Source organism: Entelurus aequoreus, linkage group LG06, assembly GCF_033978785.1.
Source record: "Entelurus aequoreus isolate RoL-2023_Sb linkage group LG06, RoL_Eaeq_v1.1, whole genome shotgun sequence".
NCBI lineage: Eukaryota > Metazoa > Chordata > Actinopteri > Syngnathiformes > Syngnathidae > Entelurus > Entelurus aequoreus.
The window spans coordinates 12,994,887-13,012,609 of NC_084736.1; the positions used below are offsets into that span (position 1 = coordinate 12,994,887).

The 17,723-nt window shown below is 38.6% G+C and overlaps 1 protein-coding gene across 1 annotated transcript in view; it reads right to left on the reverse strand.

The window, feature by feature from the left end:
* LOC133651837 (signal transducer and activator of transcription 5B-like) overlaps positions 1 to 17,723 on the reverse strand; it is a 163,084-nt gene that overhangs the window by 94,214 nt on the left and 51,147 nt on the right. The window contains exon 2 of the mRNA XM_062050008.1: positions 11,560 to 11,697. Within this exon, the coding sequence (XP_061905992.1) occupies positions 11,560 to 11,687 (128 nt within the window). The 5' untranslated portion in view covers positions 11,688 to 11,697. The remainder of the gene's footprint in view (positions 1 to 11,559; positions 11,698 to 17,723) is intronic.

A 17,723-nucleotide genomic window follows, 5' to 3' on the forward strand; every position in this document is an offset into this window, starting at 1 on the left:
ACTACTAAATTTACATTGGTTTTTACTACAGATGTCCGATAATGGCTTTTTTGCCGATATCCGATATTCCGATATTGTCCAACTCTTAATTACCGATACCGATATCAACATTATTATGCCTAATTTTGTTGTGATGCCCCGCTGGATGCATTAAACAATGTAACAAGGTTTTCCAAAATAAATCAACTCAAGTTATGGGAAAAAAAATGCCAACATGGCACTGCCATATTTATTATTGAAGTCACAAAGTGCATTATTTTTTTTAACATGCCTCAAAACAGCAGCTTGGAATTTGGGACATGCTCTCCCTGAGAGAGCATGAGGAGGTTGAGGTGGGCGGGAGTAGGGGGTAGCGGGGGGTGTATATTGTAGCGTCCCGGAAGAGTTAGTGCTGCAAGGGGTTCCGGGTATTTCTTCTGTTGTGTTTATGTTGTGATACGGTGCGGATGTTCTCCCGAAATGTGTTTGTCATTCTTGTTTGGTGTGGGTTCACAGTGTGGCGCATATTTGTAACAGTGTTAAAGTTGTTTATACGGCAACCCTCAGTGTGACCTGTATGGCTGTTGACAAAGTATGACTTGCATTCACTTGTGTGTGTGAAAAGCCGTAGATATTATGGCTCCAGCGCCCCCCGCGACCCTGAAAGGAATAAGCGGTAAAAAAATGGATGGATGGATGGATTATGTGACTGGGCCGGCACGCAAAGGCAGTGCCTTTAAGGTTTATTGGCGCTCTGTACTTCTCCCTACGTCTGTGTACACAGCGGCGTTTTAAAAAGTCATAAATTGTACTTTTTGAAACCGATACCGATAATTTTGAAACAGATACCGATAATTTCCGATATTACATTTTAAAGCATTTATTGGCCGATAATATCGGCAGTCCGATATTGTCGGACATCTCTACTTTTTACATCATTATATTGTGAATGGAAAAACAGTACAAGTTACTTTTTTACTCTGGCAATTTAGCCGCCAGTTTTTCTACCGTAAAAACAAATGTATCGTTTTTCCATTCACAGTAAAACACCGTTAAAAACAAGATTTTACAGTAAAAATATGGCAGCTCAGTCAACAGAATTTTAACGCAAAAAAAAACTGCATTTTTTTTCAATTTACAGTAATATGCAACGTAAAATGTATTGTCATTTTTATTAATTTGATGGGTAGTTTGCTGTAAAATCATAAGTCAAGCAGATATTTAGGAATTAAAACAATAATTTAGACCAAAAAATGTTTGGAAAGTATGATAATATACAGTAATATTTGTTGCAATAATGGATACTATTACAGTTTAAAAGGCATGCAATTTCAAGCAGTACATATGTTTGTTCTGTCAAAATGTTTGATAAAAGCCAACACCAAGAATAGACATTTGAAAGGCAATTTAAAATAAATAAAGAATAGTGAACAACAGGCTGAATAAGTGTACGTTATATGAGGCATAAATAACCAACTGAGAACGTGCCTGGTATGTTAACGTAACATATTATGGTAAGAGTCATTCAAATAACTATAACATATAGAACATGCTATACGTTTACCAAACAATCTGTCACTCCTAATCGCTAAATCCCATGAAATCTTATACGTCTAGTCCAGGGGTGTCAAAGTCAAATGGACGGAGGGCCAAATAAAAAATTTAGCTACAAGCCGAGGGCCGGACTGTTCGAATGTTCATTGAAAAAATTTTAAATGACGCATATAGTCTAGTGAACCTAATTGAACCTACTGAAAACCTAACAAATATATTCCAATATGATCAGATAAATAAAGCAATATTTTCTTATGGCTCTGTCAGTAATCTTTAATTTTCAACAGACACAAAAGACAAATTTCCTTTATATAAAAATCCCCATAACATGAACATTAAATGAAAGAAACCGGTATTCAAGGCACCATCAGTAGCCTATATTTTCTATTTTAGCAAAAGTGGGCTAAATTTACTTCAAAGAAAAAAACAATAATAGCAATTTTCTATCATCCACTCAACTGAAATATTTTTAAAATATAATTAAATTGAAATACAATAAAATAAAGTGCAAAAATCTATAAATCAAAAACAACACTTTGTTTAAGGAGAAGTAACATGCAGTGAAAACAAATATTAAACTTTAACTTTTAAACTTGAATTGAGTAAAAACTCTAAATATGTGATTGCACAGTAATGTTCACATTAAACCCCCCTCCTCCCTCCGTGGGAGGGAGGCGAGTTGGGTGCCCGAAACCCCCCGCTGGTTTCGGCCCGCCCCTTGGCGCGCGTGGCACGGCGGGCTCCGCGACCCGACGGCTGGCCCTCGTGGCTTGACGGCGGGCGCGTCCCGACGGGCCGCGCGTAGGGGTCAAACGCAGAAGTCTCAGGGCCTCGTGGTGAGGGGGTGGCCTGCGGGTTTCGGCCCGCTTGACCCCCCCGCTCCGCTTGGCGCGCGCGGCACATGACGGGTTCCGCCACCGACGCTCGGGCTGCAGCCCGACGGTGGTGCGGGCCCGGCGGTGACGCGCGGTTTGGGGAAACAAAGCAGAAGTCTCAGGGCCTCGGGGCCGGGTTTCGGCCCGCCCCCTTGGCGCGCGTGGCACGGCGGGCTCCGCGACTGACGGCCGGGCTGCAGCCCTTCGGCCGGCAGGCGCGTCCCGGCGGGCCGCTCGCCCCCTTTCGGAACCTTGGACCGGCATCCGCTTGGTGCGTGTAAAAGATCTGCGGTCTGCGGGCCGGTTCTAATAATAAATCAAGATCATCCCAAGGGCCGTAAAAAACCTTCTCGCGGGCCGGATATGGCCCGCGGGCCTTGACTCTGACATATGTGGTCTAGTCTCTTACGTGAATGAGCTAAATAATATTATTTGATATTTTACGCTAATGTGTTAATAATTTCACACATAAGTCGCTCCTGAGCATAAGTCGCACCCCCGGCCAAACTAGGAAAAAAACTGCGACTTATAGTCCGAAAAATACGGTAAATACAAAAACGGTATCACCGTTTTGTTTTGTACGGAAAAAGCTGGCAGCTTAGTTGCCAGAATTTTACTATTAAATTTACATTGGTTTTTACAACATTATATTGTGAATGTAAAAACAGTACAATTTCCTTTTTTATTCTAGCAACTTAGCTGCCAGTTTTTCTGCCGTAAAAACATATGTATTGGTTTTCCATTTACAGTAATACACTATTAAAGACAAGATTTTACAGTAAAAATATGGCAGCTCAGTCAACAGAATTTTAACGCAAGAAAAAATGCTATTTTATTTTTCAATTTACAGTAATATGCTGTAAAGAACACCCTAAAATGTATTGTCATTTTTATTAACTTGTTGGGTAGTTTGCTGTAAAACTACAAGTTAAGCATATATTTAAGTATCTGCTTGATACATTTATAAATGTATTTTTATCTAGACAAAAAATGTTTGGAAAATCTGATAATATACAGAAATATTTGTTGCAATAATGGATACTATTACAGTTTATTTTTTATTTTTCATTAAATCAACATAAAAAAACACAAGATACACTTACAATTAGTGCACCAACCCAAAAAACCTCCCTCCCCCATTTACACTCATTCACACAAAAGGGTTGTTTCTTTCTGTTATTAATATTCTGGTTCCTACATTATATATCAATATATATCAATACAGTCTGCAAGGGATACAGTCCGTAAGCACACATGATTGTGCGTGCTGCTGGTCCACTAATAGTACTAACCTTTAACAGTTAATTTTACTCATTTTCATTAATTACTAGTTTCTATGTAACTGTTTTATATTGTTTTACTTTCTTTTTTATTCAAGAAAATGTTTTCAATTTATTTATCTTATTTTATTTTATTATTATTTTTAAAAAGGACCCTATCTATTACAGTTTAAAAGGCAGTACATATATTTTTCTTTCAAAATGGAAAAAAACCCTATTACATTTAGTGAGACAATATGAAGTACTTTATTGACACATATCATTTCCAGGTGTTTGCAGGCCAGATAAAATGATGTCGCGGGCCAGATATGGCCCCCGAGCCTTGAGTTTGACACTTATGCATTAGACGGCATTAGACGGCATGGGACGGCGTGGCGAAGTTGGTAGAGTGGCTGTGCCAGCAATCGGAGTGTTGCTGGTTACTGGGGTTCAATTCCCACCTTCTACCTTCCTAGTCACGTCCGTTGTGTCCTTGGGCAAGACACTTCACCCTTTGCCTCTGATGGCTGCTGGTTAGCGCCTTGCATGGCAGCTCCCGCCATCAGTGTGTGAATGTGTGTGTGAATGGGTAAATGTGGAAATACTGTACTGTACTGTACTATACAAGTACAACCCATTTATCATTTATTTATCATTTAGATTATATGTTGATGGGTTTGAAAAAAACCCACTAACAATATTCAAGGGTAAACACCCCGCCCCCCAAAAAAACCAACAAAAAAACAGAACCCACACATTTTTTAATACTTCTGTTCATTTTAGTTTTTCTTATTTTGTTTTGTGCATGAAACTTTGGGACAACACTCAAACAACAGAAAAAAGCCTGTTTCTCTGAAAAATCATACATTGCAGGGCAAGGACATTTTCCGGGAAATGTCTGAAAACTGTATCACGATGAACAGCAAGTAACTTTAATCGGTCAATAATAAAATAACTGATTTTTTTTTATGACCTATCCCAAGTAAGGATCAAGGGAAAAACATATGAAATGTTCACATTTTTATTTCAAATATAACCTTTCTCTGATATCACTCTCCTCAGCTATGAAAGCAGAAAGGAAAGGAAATGTCAACGAAACCATGGAAAACACAATTCTGAAATCACATTTAACGCTTAAAATTAAGGTAAAAAGGTTTGATTAAAATGTATATACTATATAATATATTACGAGAATCGTGTTGAATCAAAAATTGATTTCTAAATTGAATCGCCGCTCCAAGAATCGGAATTGAATCGAATCGTGCCCAAAGAGTCCCACCTCTACCGACTATAATTGTCGGAGACAATAATTATTTATTATTTTTGTTGACTGTGGAGGGGGGCGTGGTCTGCGGGCCTGCGGCGGAGCAGGGTGTGTAAGGACCGGCCTCGAAGCCAGCGGCAGTTGAGTGGATTGCCCAGCTGGGACTAGTTATCTAATCACCGGTCGCCCTTATTAGCAGCAGCCGGACCGAGACACGTGGTTGGAATTGGAGCGAGAGAGAGAGAGAGAGAGACACTAGAGGGCAAAGCAGAGACACGCCGGACTGAAAAGTCCTATCTATATACTGCCGAAAAAGCAAATCATACTGGTGGATGAAAATAAAAGACTTGATCCAACCTGAATACCGGACTCTCGTGCCAAAGTGTGGTGGTCAGGAGGACCCACTAGAGGGCAACGTCTACATTGCCATTGTTAAGGAACGGTTGCATCCCTACTAGTGGTTAGAGTGTCCGCCCTGAGATCGGTAGGTTGGAGTTCAAATCCCAGCCGAGTCATACCAAAGACTATAAAAATGGGACCCATAACCTCCCTGCTTGGCACTCAGCAACAAAGGGTTGGAGTTGGGGGTTAAATCACCAAAATGATTCCCGGGCGCGGCGCCGCTGCTGCCCACTGCTCCCCAAGGGGATGGGTCAAATGCAAAGGACAAATTTCACCACATCTAGTGTGTGTGTGACAATCATTGGTACTTTAATCTTAATCTTTAATCTACTAGCGTAAATTGTGGACTACAAGCCGCTGCATTTTTCCTACGCTTTGGACCTAGCGGCTTATAAAACGGTGTGGCTAATTTATGCAAATATTGTTCAAAAAAATCATGCAAGGACACTGAAATGGTGTGTAATTGTTTGTGCTACGGCGCCATTTTTGGACGAGTTCACTCACTGCAGGTGCTGTGGTGTGAATGCAGAAAGTATATCCTTCTGTTTAGAGCTTTCAGCCGTAAGTACAAGTGTCGTTCCGTCTTCTAGTCATCCATAACGTTTCTACTCGTATGGTTTCTTCATTCATCACTCCCTGCAACGTTTGTCAGTTTTACAATATCACTAAAACTATTCTTACTTACTAAACCGTCCCCATGTGTGATGTCTGCGGGAGTATTTCAAGCATATTTGTTCGTGCTATCATAATGTAAACTAATATGCTAACACGTTTACGAGTGTCTGTGTTAGTATTATTAGCTTACAATGCCATTCTTTTTGTATTGTTTCAGTTTGGTGAATTCACCAAAACGTCACCGTGGACTTATTGAGCCTGTTTAGCGGATTGGAGAGCTAGTTTCCACAGCTAGTGGGTTCGTAAAGACTTCCGTCTTGTTTGAACATCCATTTTACTGCCCTGTTTCAGACACCGTTTAGAAACAATGAAGGTATATAAATAGACATTCACAGAATCATGCTGAGTAAATAATTTAACTGATTTCACAACGCATACATCTGCCGCTTATAGTCCAGTGCAGCTAATATGTGGAAGCAATGTTTTCTTCTAAAATTTAGTGGGTGCACTTTATAGTCCAGAAAATAAGGTACTTACTATGATTTTAAACACAATATGTTGTTTTTCATGGAATTTAGTGTTGTCCCGATACTGGTACCAAAATATGTATTTTGCTAGTTTTTGATACTTTTCTAAATAAAGGGGACCACAAAAAATGGCAGTATTGGCTTTATTTTAGCAAAAAATCTTAGGGTACATTAAACATGTGTTTCTTATTGCAAGTTTGTCCTTAAATAAAATAGTGAACGTACAAGACAACTTGTCTTTTATTAGTAAGTAAACACACAAAGGCTCCTAATTTAGCTGCTGACGTATGCAGTAACATATTGTGTCATTTTCCATTCTATTATTTTGTCAAAATTATGAGGGACAAGTGGTAGAAAATGAATTATTAATCTACTTGTTCATTTACGGTTAATATCTGCTTACTTTCTCTTGCAACATGTTCTAGCTACACTTCTGTTAAAATGTAATAATCACTTATTCTTCCGTTGTTTGGATGCTTTACATTAGTTTTGGATGATACCACAAATTTAGGTATCAATCCGATACCAAGTCGTTACAGGATCATACACTGGTCATATTCAAAGTCCTCATGTTTTTTTTATTCATTTTTATTCATCTCCTTCATTGATGTGCATTTTTGATCAATAGACAATTAAACTCTAACAACAAAACAGATATTTACACACCTATGCTTGAGAAGGAACAGGATGAAGAAAATCTTATATTTCCTGCCCCCTTCAATATTAATAAGTAGTTAATGGATAGCCCAGATTCACAAGCATACAAACCAAACACATGCATCCAAATATAATGAAAACAAACACACACAAAAAAACAACAAGTACAAACCGAACAAAAAATAATATACACCTCACGGGATGATACAAAACAAATACAAAACCAGTCAAAAATTAAGTAAAATAATAAATATAAAGCAAAATGTAAACACTTACGGCTGTCCACATGATCTTATTGTTCTGTCTTTATATATTTTTTTCAATTGGAATATATTTCTACAATCTTTTATTTCATTGTAAAGAGAATTATATTAAAACCTAAAATTCTGGACACAGAATAAAAGTGTCCAGGGACATATTTCCTGAGTTTATAAACATAATATAAAAAAAAAGAAATAAAAAAAAACGAAATAAGATTTTGTGATGTTAAAAAATATCAATGTAATCATAGTTGTTTCGACTAGATACGCTCCTGTACTTGGTATCATTACAGTGGATGTTAGGTGTAGATCCACCAATGGCGTTTATTTACATTGTGACGCCGGTGAGCTACGGTGTGTAGTGACGCATGTTTAGATATTCCTCGTCCTGCAGGGATGATACTTGTAAGAAACTCACTTTGTCGCCATGGAGACGAGGATTAGTGATTTAGAAGTAGCTAAAACACTGCTGACTGCGGATGGACTTTAGCCGCCAGCTAGCTAGCCATGTAAAAATGCGTCCGTTCTCCCTTTCCTGTCTACACACTGTGTCTGATTGTAAGTACTCCGTGATTGTGCGCTGCCGAACATGCTCCTCTCCTCTGCTGCTTTTTGGAGGCAGTATAGTACCAAATATGATTCAGTAGTATCGCGGTACTATACTAATACCGTTATACCGTACAACCCTAATGGAATCATACAAAAAGCTGGGCATACAGAAACCCAGGCACCACTGTATATTCTATGCTTTTCAGTAGAGATGTCCGATAATATTGGACTGCCGATATTATCGGCCGATAAATGCTTTTAAATGTAATATCGGAAATTATCGGTATCGGTTTCAAAAAGTAAAATGTATGACTTTTTTAAAACGCCGCTGTACGGAGTGGTACACGGACGTAGGGAGAAGTACGGAGCGCCAATAAACCTTAAAGGCACTGCCTTTGCGTGCCGGCCCAATCACATAATATCTATGGCTTTTCACACACACACAAGTGAATGCAAGGCATACTTGGTCAGCAGCCATACAGGTCACACTGAGGGTGGTCGTATAAAAAACTTTAACACTGTTACAAATATGCGCCACACTGTGAACCCACACCAAACAAGAATGACAAACACATTTCGGGAGAACATCCGCACTGTAACACAACATAAACACAACACATCTCCCGAATTCGTAGGTCTCAAGGTTGGCAAGTATGCTCTAGTACAGGAGTGCCCATTACATCGATCGCGAGCTACCGGTTGATCACGGAGGGTGTGTCAGTCGATCGCCAGCCAGTCATTAAAAAAATAGTCCTAAAAATGAGCGATCATAAATCTTCACTATGACGTCACTTTCGTCACTTGATTGACATTCACGGCACCCGAGGGTCTTCTGAGATGACGCTGGCTGCTGCCAGCTCATTATTAAGAAAAAATTACCGAAAGGAAGGCGAGAAACACTTTTTATTTCAACAGACTCTGGCGCCGTACCTGTCGTCAAAACTCCAAAGACCGACTGCACAGTTGCACAATAAAAGCGCTGCTTCATCCTGCCTGCGCTAACAAAATAAGAGTCTCAGAAAGCTGGCGTGCACAAGCTAGCAAGCTACGGAGTTTGCCGCCAATGTATTTCTTGTAAAGTGTATACAAAGGAGTACGGAAGCTGGACAAATAAGATGCCAAAAACCAACCACTTTCATGTGGTATTGGACAGAAAGGAGGACTTTTTTTCTCCTCCATTTGAAAATGCGGACGTTATCAGCACCACTGTCTGATTCCTATCAAAGCAAGTCATCAGAATCAGGTAATACACCAACTTATATTCTTGTCTTCATGAAAGAAAGGAATCTATATGTTTTAAACATGCTTGCATTATATTTAAACACCTTTAATTTATTAACAATATTAATTATACGTGTTAAACATGCTTGTATTATCTTTAAACACCATTAACTTGTTAACAATATCAACTATATGTGTTAAACATGCTTGCATTATCTTTAAACACCTTTAACTTGTTAACAATATTAACTATATGTGTTAAACATGCTTGTATTATCTTTAAACACCTTTAACTTGTTAACAATATTAACTATATGTGTTAAACATGCTTGCATTATCTTTAAACACCTTTAACTTGTTAACAATATTAACTATGTATTAAACAAGCTTGTATTATCATTAAACACCTTTAACTTGTTAACATTAACTATATGTGTTAAACATGCTTGTATTATCATTAAACACCTTTAACTTGTTAACATTAACTATATGTGTTAAACATGCTTTCATTATCTTTAAACACCTTTAACTTGTTAACAATATTAACTATATGTGTTAAACATGCTTGTATTATCATTAAACACCTTTAACTTGTTAACAATATTAACTATATGTGTTAAACATGCTTATATTTTCATTAAACACCTTTAATTTATTAACAATATTAACTATATGTGTTAAACATGCTTTTATTATCTTTAAACACCTTTAACTTGTTAACAATATTAACTATATGTGTTAAACATGCTTGCATTATCTTTAAACACCTTTAACTTGTTAACAATATTAACTATGTATTAAACATGCTTGAATTATCATTAAACACCTTTAACTTGTTAACATTAACTATATGTGTTAAACATGCTTGTATTATCATTAAACACTTTTAACTTGTTAACATTAACTATATGTGTTAAACATGCTTGTATTATCTTTAAACACCTTTAACTTGTTTACAATATTAACTATATGTGTTAAACATGCTTGCATTATCTTTAAACACCTTTAACTTGTTAACAATATTAACTATGTATTAAACATGCTTGAATTATCATTAAACACCTTTAACTTGTTAACATTAACTATATGTGTTAAACATGCTTGTATTATCATTAAACACCTTTAACTTGTTAACATTAACTATATGTGTTAAACATGCTTGCATTATCATTAAACACCTTTAACTTGTTAACAAAAACATATATCTCATACATAAGTAAATATAAATTATATATATGAATGAGGTAGATCCCCACGACTTGATCAATTGAAAAGTAGCTCGCCTGCAGAAAAAGTGTGGGCACCCCTGCTCTAGTATATTCCGGACTGAAGCTGTGTGCCTTAATTGTTTTTGTAGCTGTTGTTTTGAAGCATGTTTAAAAAATAAAATAAAATAATGCACTTTGTGAAGGTCAAAGTGTAGTATTTCCCATAGTTGTAGTGGGTATCAGGATTATCTCAGGGAGAGCTTGTCCCAAATTCCAAGCTGCTGTTTTGAGGCATGTTAAAAAAAAATAATGCACTTTGTGACTTCAATAATAAATATGGCAGTGCCATGTTGGCACTTTTTTCCATAACTGGAGTTGAAGTTGTTCTCTTATGTTGGAAAACCTTGTTTTTGATTGATTGATTGAAACTTGTATTAGTAGATTGCACAGTACAGTACATATTCCGTACAATTGACCACTAAATGGTAACACCCGAATAAGTTTTTCAACTTGTTTAAGTCGGGGTCCACGTTAATCAATTCATGGTAAAGTTACATTGTTTAATGCATCCAGCGGGGCATCACAACAAAATTAGGCATAATAATGTGTTAATTCCACGACTGTATATATCGGTATCGGTTGATATCGGAATCGGTAATTAAGAGTTGGACAATATCGGAATATCGGCAAAAAAGCCATTATCGGACATCTCTAGTAAAAATGCTTAAAGCAAATTAATGTAGACTACCTCAAAAAACGTCCACGTATGCTTTGTTTTATAGGTGACAACGAAAATTTGTAAAAACTGGGGCTGCCAAAACGAGTTGACTCATGCAATTAATCACAAACAATTTTGCATTAATCATGTATATACACATATTGATGCCGTCATTTATTTTGACTGGACATGCTTCTTTGCTTTCTAAACCAGGGGTGTCAAACTGTATATATCGGTATCGGTTGATATCGGAATCGGTAATTAAGAGTTGGACAATATCGGAATATCGGATATCGGCAAAAAAGCCATTATCGGACATCTCTACTTTTCAGAAGTAGCAGAGGAAGATCAATTTTCACTTCCCGCCGATTTAAATGAGCTCATGTGCGAATATTTGTGTCTATATGGTAAACATCAATCGGATCCTTTGAGCAAGTTTGGTATGTTGGAAAGAGGGTCAGAGAGCCTTACCAGAGTTGGCCCTCGATCCACTGGGAGAGATAATGTCTCACTTCAATGGGGAAGTGTTGCCCATACAGAGACTGCATCTGGTGGAGGGCGTCTCCCTGGAGCTGCTGGGCCTGGATCCACACTGCCATCTTCTACACCCTGTCAAGAGAGAAACCAGCAGGTCAGTCAGGGAGCTTCTCGATGGTGCTGTTGTACTCAATTCTGTTACCAGTAGGAAAAAAATGGAAAAATACATTCCAAAACAGTGAAACTAATGTGTAGCGTCAGCAGGCGAAGACAATCGAATCAAGTGGATATCTTCCAAAGTTCCAGTCTTTTAAAGGACTGAATTCCCTCTTTGTTTTCATTACGCTGACTGCGGAGAGAAATTAAGACTAAAGAGACCGGAACGACGGAGCACGTAATTGGTTTGACGTTATCATCCACATACGTAAAGGGGAACTGCACTTTTTTTCTTTTAATTTTACCTGTCATTTACAAATGCCCCCGGGCCACACTTTGGACACCCCTGCACTAGGCCATAGTGCTTTGTAAATAGTAAAAAAAAATTGCGAGCAAGAGGTGGCTAACAATGCAGGTAATGGGGATTACTCTATTCCGCTTATAAAGTCCTCAAAAAAACATCTTTAAAAAAAGCCAACAATACTCCATTTACATGCTGTGACCTGCATATTAACCAAGCTATAGCGACATTGTCGTTTTACAAAACCCGTTTCTGGGTGTTGTTGATAAATGGCTGTAGCTTTGCATAGTAGAGTTTTTAACTTGCACTTACAGATGTAGCGACAAACTATAGTTACTGACAGTGGTTTTCTCAAGTGTTCCTGAGCCCATGTGGTGATATCCTTTACACACTGATGTCGGTTTTCGATGCAATACCGCCTGAGGGATCGAAGGTCCGTAATATCATCGCTTACTTGCAGTGATTTCTCCAGATTCTCTGAACCTTTTGATGATATTACGGACCGTAGATGGTGAAAATCTCTAAATTCCTTGCAATAGTTCATTTATAAAGGTTGTTCTTAAACTGTTTGACAATTTGCTCACGCATTTGTTCACAAAGTGGTGACCCTCGCCCCATCTTTGTTTGTGTATGACTGAGCATTTCATGGAAGCTGCTTTTATACCCAATCATGGCACCCACCTGTTCCCAATTAGCCGGTTCACCTGTGGGATGTACCAAATAAGTGTTTGAGTAGCATTCCTCAACTTTCTCAGTCTTTTTTGCCACTTGTGCCAGCTTTTTTTAAACATGTTGCAGGCATCAAATTCCAAATGAGCTAATATTTGCAAAAAATAACCAAGTTTTCCAGTTTGAACGTTAAATATCTTGTCTTTGCAGTCTATTCAATTGAATATAAGTTGAAAAGGATTTGCAAATCATTGTATTCTGTTTTTATTTACCATTTACACAACGTGACAACTTCACTGGTTTTGGGGTTTGTACCATAACAATATTCAACATAATGCATTGAGCAATATGGTCCTCTCCAGTCCTGAAGGTGGCAGTCAAGTGCATTACGGAGTGGTTGCCAACTTGTCTGGCCTGCCATCTCATTTATCGTGGCTCGCCACTTTATGGTGCGACTCATCATTAAAAGTGGCCCACCACACCATTTCACGTGGTCTGCCCTCATCATTGAATGTGTCTCGCCACACCATTTTATGTGCTCCACCGCATCATTTAAAGCAGTGGTCCCCAACCACAGGCCGCACAAGAAATTAAATTTTTTTTTTTTTTAAATAAATAAAAAGTATTATTATTTTTTTATTAAATCAACATTAAAAACACAATATATACATTATATATCAATACAGCGTGGAGGGATACAGTCCGTAAGCACACATGATTGTATATCTTTATGACAAAAAAATAATAATAATAATAATTTTAAACTACCCCCCCACACACACACACACACACCCCAGCCTGACTAAATCCTTAAAAAAATACATAAATGACAAAATAGAGGAAAACACAAATAAGCCACGTGAGCTCTGGAAAATTCTCAACAACCAGCTTCCCGGTTGCAGCCAAAAACTTAAAACCAGACTCACCAACATCAGCATCAAGGAGGGTGACTCCCTCATTACAGACAAAATGGAGGTAGCAAGCAGACTTAACGCCATTTTCACCAGCATAGCCGCAACTCTTGTCAACAAGCTGTCCCACCACTCTGGTCGCTTTGTTGTAGAACACATTAAAGCCTTCTACAGAAAGCTAGGAGTATCCAACAATGATTTCAAATTAGAAATGGTCACAGCTGATGAGGTGCTTAAAAAATTGAGCGCGCTCCACCCTAACAAGGCCACCGGCCTTGATAATATTCCCTCCGGATTCCTCAGGGACTCTGCCTCCATCATTGCCCCAATCATCACGCACATAATAAACCTCTCAATTTCACAAGGCCAAGTACAAAAAGATTTTAAGATAGCAAGAGTAACTCCACTCTTTACAAAAGGAAGCAAATTGGAACCTGGCAACTACCGACCTGTTTCTATTCTCAGTTCCATTTCGAAAGTAATGGAAAAAAATAGTTTATGAACAAGTCGATAGTTACCTTGCCACCAATAAACTCATGTACAAATTCCAATCCGGCTTCAGAACTAACCACTCCACTGACAGTGACATGCCTCCTTTATCTGACCGACCACATCAAACATGAGGTAGACGCGGGCAAATATTGCGGCATGGTCATGCTGGACCTTCAGAAGGCCTTTGACACCGTTAACCACGCTATACTGTTGGATAAGCTCCGAGCAATCGGATTTAACAAAACCTCATCGAGCTGGATGCAATCTTACTTGGAGGGGAGGGAGCAGGTGGTAGAGGTGAACGGCACCGTGTTCCCCCCCCCCCTCTCGGTGAGCTGTGGAGTCCCCCAAGGTAGTATATTAGGGCCTTTACTGTTCCTAATATACATAAACGACTTGTCATCAGCATGCGACTGTGAATTGTTCTTGTTTGCGGATGACTCAGCCTTGCTGGTATCAGACAGGGACAAGTCACAGGTGGAGAAAATCCTCAGTGCTGAACTCTGTAGAACTTGCACCTGGCTCGCTGACAACAAACTATCTATACACTTGGGTAAAACGGAATCCATCCTGTTTGGGTCCCACATCAACCTTAAGAAAGTCAGTGACTTCACTATAAAAGTGGGTGACATTGTTATCACCAGGAAAGATGAGGTCACCTACCTAGGTTCCATTCTAGAGGCTAATCTTTCCTGTGATAAAATGGCAACCAAGGTAATCAAAAAGGTCAACCAACGAACGAGATTTCTCTATAGAATCTCCTCTCTGGTCAACAAAAGCACCATGAAGATTCTAGCGGGAACTCTCGTTCAACCCTTTTTCAATTACGCATGCACCTCCTGGTACCCTAGCACTTTCAAAACCCTCAAATCTAAACTCCAAACATCCCAGAACAAGCTAGTCAGATTACTTCTAGACCTCCACCCCAGATCCCACCTCACTCCTACCCACTTCTCCAAAGTGGGCTGGCTCAGGGTGGAGGACAGAGTAAAACAACTTGCACTGAGCCTAGTCTATAAAAACCGCTACACCTCCCTGATACCGAAGTACATGTCAAACTACTTCCTTAACGTAAATGACCGCCATAACCACAACACCAGGGGGAGCTCCACTAACCACGTTAAACCCAGATTCCGATCTAACAAAGGTCTTAACTCATTCTCCTTCTATGCCCCATCAATGTGGAATGCGCTCCCAACAGGTATAAAAGAAAGGGCATCTCTATCCTCCTTCAAAACCGCAATAAAAGTACACCTCCAGGCAGCTACAACCCTAAACTAACACCCTCCCCGGATTGTTAATAATCAAATGTAAACAATGAAATATAGATACTTTTTCTTATGCCTTCTGATCTCTCTCTCTCTCTCTCTATGCCCACTACTTGCTGTACATATCCTACCAAGTCAGACCTACACTGTTCCAATATCCATTTCTCTGTTCTCAATTGTTGATGACTGATGAAAAAAACCAAACCTAACCCCCCCGCCCCCCTCTACACCCCGGATTGTAAATAATGTAAATAATTCAATGTGATTATCTTGTGTGATGACTGTATTATGATGATAGTATATATGATAGTATATATCTGTATCATTAATCAATTTAAGTGGAAGTTGAAAAACTGATTCGGGTGTTACCATTTAGTGGTCAATTGTACGGAACATGTACTTCACTGTGCAACCTACTAATAAAAGTCTCAATCAATCAATCAATCAATCATATAATCTGACCCGCCATAACATTTATGTTGGCCCACCAAGTCATTTTATGTGGTCTGCCTCATAGTTTAATGTGGCACGCCACACCAATTAAACTGGACTGCCACATCATTTAACGTGACCCGGCCACATCATTTATTCTGGGCCACCAAGTCATTTGATATGGACCGCCACATCATTTAACGCGGTCCGGATCATCACTAAATGTGGCCCACCATACCATTTCATGTGGTCCACCTCATCATTTCATGTGGTCCACCTCATCATTTAATGCGGTCCGTCTCATCATTTAAATTGGCCCGCCACACTATTTTATGTCGCAGTGACGTGGCCCACCACATAATTTAATATGGCCCACCACATAACTTAACCTGGCCCACTACGTCATTTATGTTGGCCCACCAAGTCATTTGACGTGGTCTGCCTCATCATTTAATGTGGCACGCCACACCAATTAAATTGGCCTGCCACATCATTTATTATGTCGAAGTGACGTGGCCCACCACATAATTAAATGCGGCCCACCACATAACTTAAACTGATCCACTACGTCATTTGATGCAGTCCGCCTCATCATTAAACAAGCCCACCATACCATTTCATGTGGTCCACCTCATCATTTAAAACGGTCCGCCTCATCATTTAAATTGGCCCGCCACACCATCTTATGTCGCAGTGAGGTGGCCCACCACATAACTTAACCTAGCCCACTACGTCATTTATGTTGGCCCACCAAGTCATTTGCGTTGGCCCGCCACACCATTTCAAGTGGCCAGCCACATCATATAATCTGACCTGCCATAACATTTATGTTGGCCCACCAAGTCATTTGATGTGGTCTGCCTCATCATTTAACGTGACCCGACCACATAATTTATTTTGGGCCACCAAGTCATTTGATATGGACCGCCACTTCATTAAAGTGGCCTGACTTCATGCAACTGCAGAAGTTTTGCACTTTATTAGAAATAGCCCATATTTGGTAAGTCAATTAATGGAACAATAAATAAGAAAGGAACTTGATAAATCGCCATGTGCGTGCGTGTTTAGGAGCGTCAAGAGCATCGGTTTCAGCAGCTGCGGGCGTTAGTTCCATAGAGGAATGAAAGGAAGGGAGTGAAGCCTCTTGTCATTCATTTAATGCAGGGGTCACCAACGCGGTGCCCACGGGCACCAGGTAGCCCGTAGAACCAGATGAGTAGCCCGCTGGCCTGTTCTAAAAATAGCAGCACTTACCAGTGAGCTGCCTCTATTTTTTTTTTTTTTTTTTTTTTTATTAGCAAGCTGGTCTCGCTTTGCCCGACATTTTTAATTCTAAGAGAGACAAAACTCAAATAGAATTTGAAAATCCAAGAAAATATTTTAAAGACTTGGTCTTCACTTGTTTAAATAAATTCATAATTTTTTTTTACTTTGCTTCTTATAACTTTCAGAAAGACAATTTTAGAGAAAAAATACAACCTTAAAAATGATTTTAGGATTTTTAAACACATATACCTTTTTACCTTTTTAATTCCTTCCTCTTCTTTCCTGACAATTTAAATCAATGTTCAAGTAATTTTTTTATTTTTTATTGTAAAGAATAATAAATATATTTTAATTTAATTCTTCATTTTAGCTTCTGTTTTTTCGACGAAGAATATTTGTGAAATATTTCTTCAAACTTATTATGATTAAAATTCAAAAAAATTATTCTGGCAAATCTAGAAAATCTGTAGAATCAAAATTAAATCTTATTTCAAAGTCTTTTGAATTTCTTTTAAAATGTATGTTCTGGAAAATCTAAAAGAAATAATGATTTGTCTTTGCTAGAAATATAGCTTGGTCCAATTTGTTATATATTCTAACAAAGTGTAGATTGGATTTTAACCTATTTAAAACATGTCATCAAAATTCAGAAATTAATCTTAA